Source organism: Lasioglossum baleicum, chromosome 19, assembly GCF_051020765.1.
Source record: "Lasioglossum baleicum chromosome 19, iyLasBale1, whole genome shotgun sequence".
Classification (NCBI taxonomy): Eukaryota; Metazoa; Arthropoda; class Insecta; order Hymenoptera; family Halictidae; genus Lasioglossum; species Lasioglossum baleicum.
Window position 1 is genome coordinate 1,538,519 of NC_134947.1, and position 2,386 is coordinate 1,540,904.

Here is a 2,386-nt window from a genome sequence, read left to right on the forward strand (position 1 = left end):
TGTTATTTTATGATTTTATTTTATGATGTTATTTTATAATTATGAAGCTTTGTCTTTAATATCTTCAGAAAAAAATACAGTGTTCTCTGGTGGCCTCCTTTATTATTTTCTTACACAAATTTTAACAGAATCGCAGAACACTTTTACGGCTTCAATTTTTATGGAAGTCCCCCATCGTCTTCGTTATCATCCGCTGCTTCTTTTTCTTCTTCAATTATGAATGCTGCTTTCCCTCTTCGTCTTCTTTCTAAAAAGAATGTTCAAAATAGTAACAATAACAATTAATAGTCGATAATAAATATCTATGTTGAAATAAAATGTTTTAGATATGCATATATATATATATATATATATATATATATATATATATATAAGAAATTTATATCTAAAACAAAACTATAAATACAAGAGGAATAATGTATAAATACAAGAGGAATGTATATATACAGTCACTGACAATTTAAAGTGGACACCCTTAAAAATCGCATAACTTTTTAGAAATTGGACCAAAGGACTTGAATTTTTTAAAGATGTTAGACCGGTTAGTTCGCTAGAGAATAAGTAAACAAAAATTTAATACAATTGCAATTGGTAGGAATTAAAGAAAATTTTCAAAAATGATGTTTTGTCAACTTTTTTATCTGGGCCTGTAACGATAATTTAAAAAATGCGTTTTATAGATTTCGGTAACTTATATGCATACTGAAAATTTCATCGAAATCGGTCAACATTGCAGATCACGTAAGGGCGAAATGCCCTGGCAAGGCTGAAAATCTGCGACTTTCACCCTTAAGCTCTCATCTTTAAACGTATGTAGCTCATTGAAATGAAGACCGATTTCGATGAAATTTTCAGTATGCATATAAGTTACCGAAATCTATAAAACGCATTTTTTAAATTATCGTTACAGGCCCAGATAAAAAAGTTGACAAAACATCATTTTTAAAAATTTTGTATAATTCCTACCAATTGCAATCGTATTAAATTTTTGTTTACTTATTCTCTAGCGAACTAGCCGGTCTAACATCTTTAAAAAATTCAAGTCCTTTGGTCCAATTTCTAAAAAGTTATGCGATTTTTAAGGGTGTCCACTTTAAATTGTCAGTGACTGTATATATATATGTACACACATACGTACCTGCTCTCAGAAGAAGCTTTTTACATTGATGCAATACCGACGCTTTAGCTTGAATTTCATTCAAGCCAAGTATGTGTGATAAATTAATTAAATCGTATGGGTTTCTAATTGTTTTGGCATCATTAACACCGCTAGATAGTATAACATTCTACAAGAAGGTAATATGAAATTTTGTGTAAGTATATAATTTATGAAACTGTGAAATATATTTAATAATACTCATGTTAATAAAAATATTTTTAGTTATATTACAGAATCAATTACTTGGTACTAGTGCTAACATACCTTACTTTTTCCATATGTATGGAACAAGTGTGCATAATGTATAGTATGTTTTCGAAATTCCGTGTTCAACAGATCTGCATACTGAATTTCAAAATGTACCCCTCTCTCGATAGCTTGTTTGTACAGCTTTCGATTCAGTTTGAAAGTTGTAGAAGATGCTCTCAATGTAATTATATCACAGTTTAATTGAGTGCATGCAAACTGTAATGCATTCTGTGTTCTCGGAACAAAAGCGTACAGATCGTATTTCTTTAAGCCTGCACAATGATTTAATATATGCGTCTTTGCTGGATCGGAACAAAGAAACGTAATTCGATTAAAGATTTTCAATTTTCCGTCAAAATCCCTTTTGACGGTTTCTATATCAAATGTATTTAGTAGAATACTCTGAAGGGATTCCCCTTCGTCATTTTTCTTTTTCTTCTTCTTATCTGGCACAACGGCACTTTCATCTAAATTAACATTTAATGCTACTGTTTTAAATCCTAACTCGTACAATCTTGACAAAACAATATATAAATTCTGTCTGTCACTCGGATCGTTTACGCATAGATCGTAGAATCCTACAGTTTGTCTAATATCCATGCTGCGAAGTATATTGAATCTAAATAAAAGAACAGTTTAAACGATCGTGCATTCGTTTTGACGTGGGTTTATTTGAACGATTGAAATTAAAATTTTTATGTACATGTCCAAGTGTGAATCTTTCTTTGGGTTATGTTCGTTATTAAAACAGTCGGGATTGTCGGGAACAATATCAAAATTGGTCCAAAGGACTTGAATTTTCTCTACGATGTTAAACCGACCAGTCTGCTGGAGAATGAGTATAAATAAACGTTTGTTTAGATTACAATTTGTAGGAATCATACAGAAATTTTTTATTTGACATGAGCCCAGGGGGTGTCGACTCTGGTACTTTTTTGAACCACTGTTCAGGGCGCCCTCTCAGCTAAAGATGAGCGA

The 2,386-nt window shown here is 31.3% G+C and overlaps 1 protein-coding gene across 2 annotated transcripts; it reads right to left on the reverse strand.

Moving 5' to 3' along the window:
- Rpp30 (ribonuclease P protein subunit Rpp30) lies at positions 1 to 2,386 on the reverse strand. 2 transcript variants are annotated; one of them, XM_076443373.1, is made up of 4 exons: positions 2,112 to 2,386; positions 1,424 to 2,027; positions 1,139 to 1,286; positions 1 to 247 (listed from the first exon to the last, which is right to left on the reverse strand). In XM_076443373.1, the coding sequence occupies exons 1-4, from the start codon at positions 2,288 to 2,290 to the stop codon at positions 159 to 161; spliced, it is 1,020 nt and encodes a 339-aa protein (XP_076299488.1). In that variant the 5' UTR covers positions 2,291 to 2,386; the 3' UTR covers positions 1 to 158. The 2 variants fall into 2 exon arrangements, with proteins under 2 accessions (XP_076299488.1, XP_076299489.1); XM_076443374.1 differs by having other exon boundaries at positions 2,293 to 2,327.

Coding starts and splice junctions, on each gene's coding strand:
- Rpp30 (XM_076443373.1), bottom strand. CDS start 2,290: ATGATTCCTACAAATTGTAATCTAAACAAACGTTTATTTATACTCATT. Junction 2,028..2,111: donor AAAGATTCACACTTGGACAT/GTACATAAAAAT, acceptor TCTTTTATTTAG/ATTCAATATACTTCGCAGCA. Junction 248..1,138: donor AAAGCTTCTTCTGAGAGCAG/GTACGTATGTGT, acceptor CATTCTTTTTAG/AAAGAAGACGAAGAGGGAAA.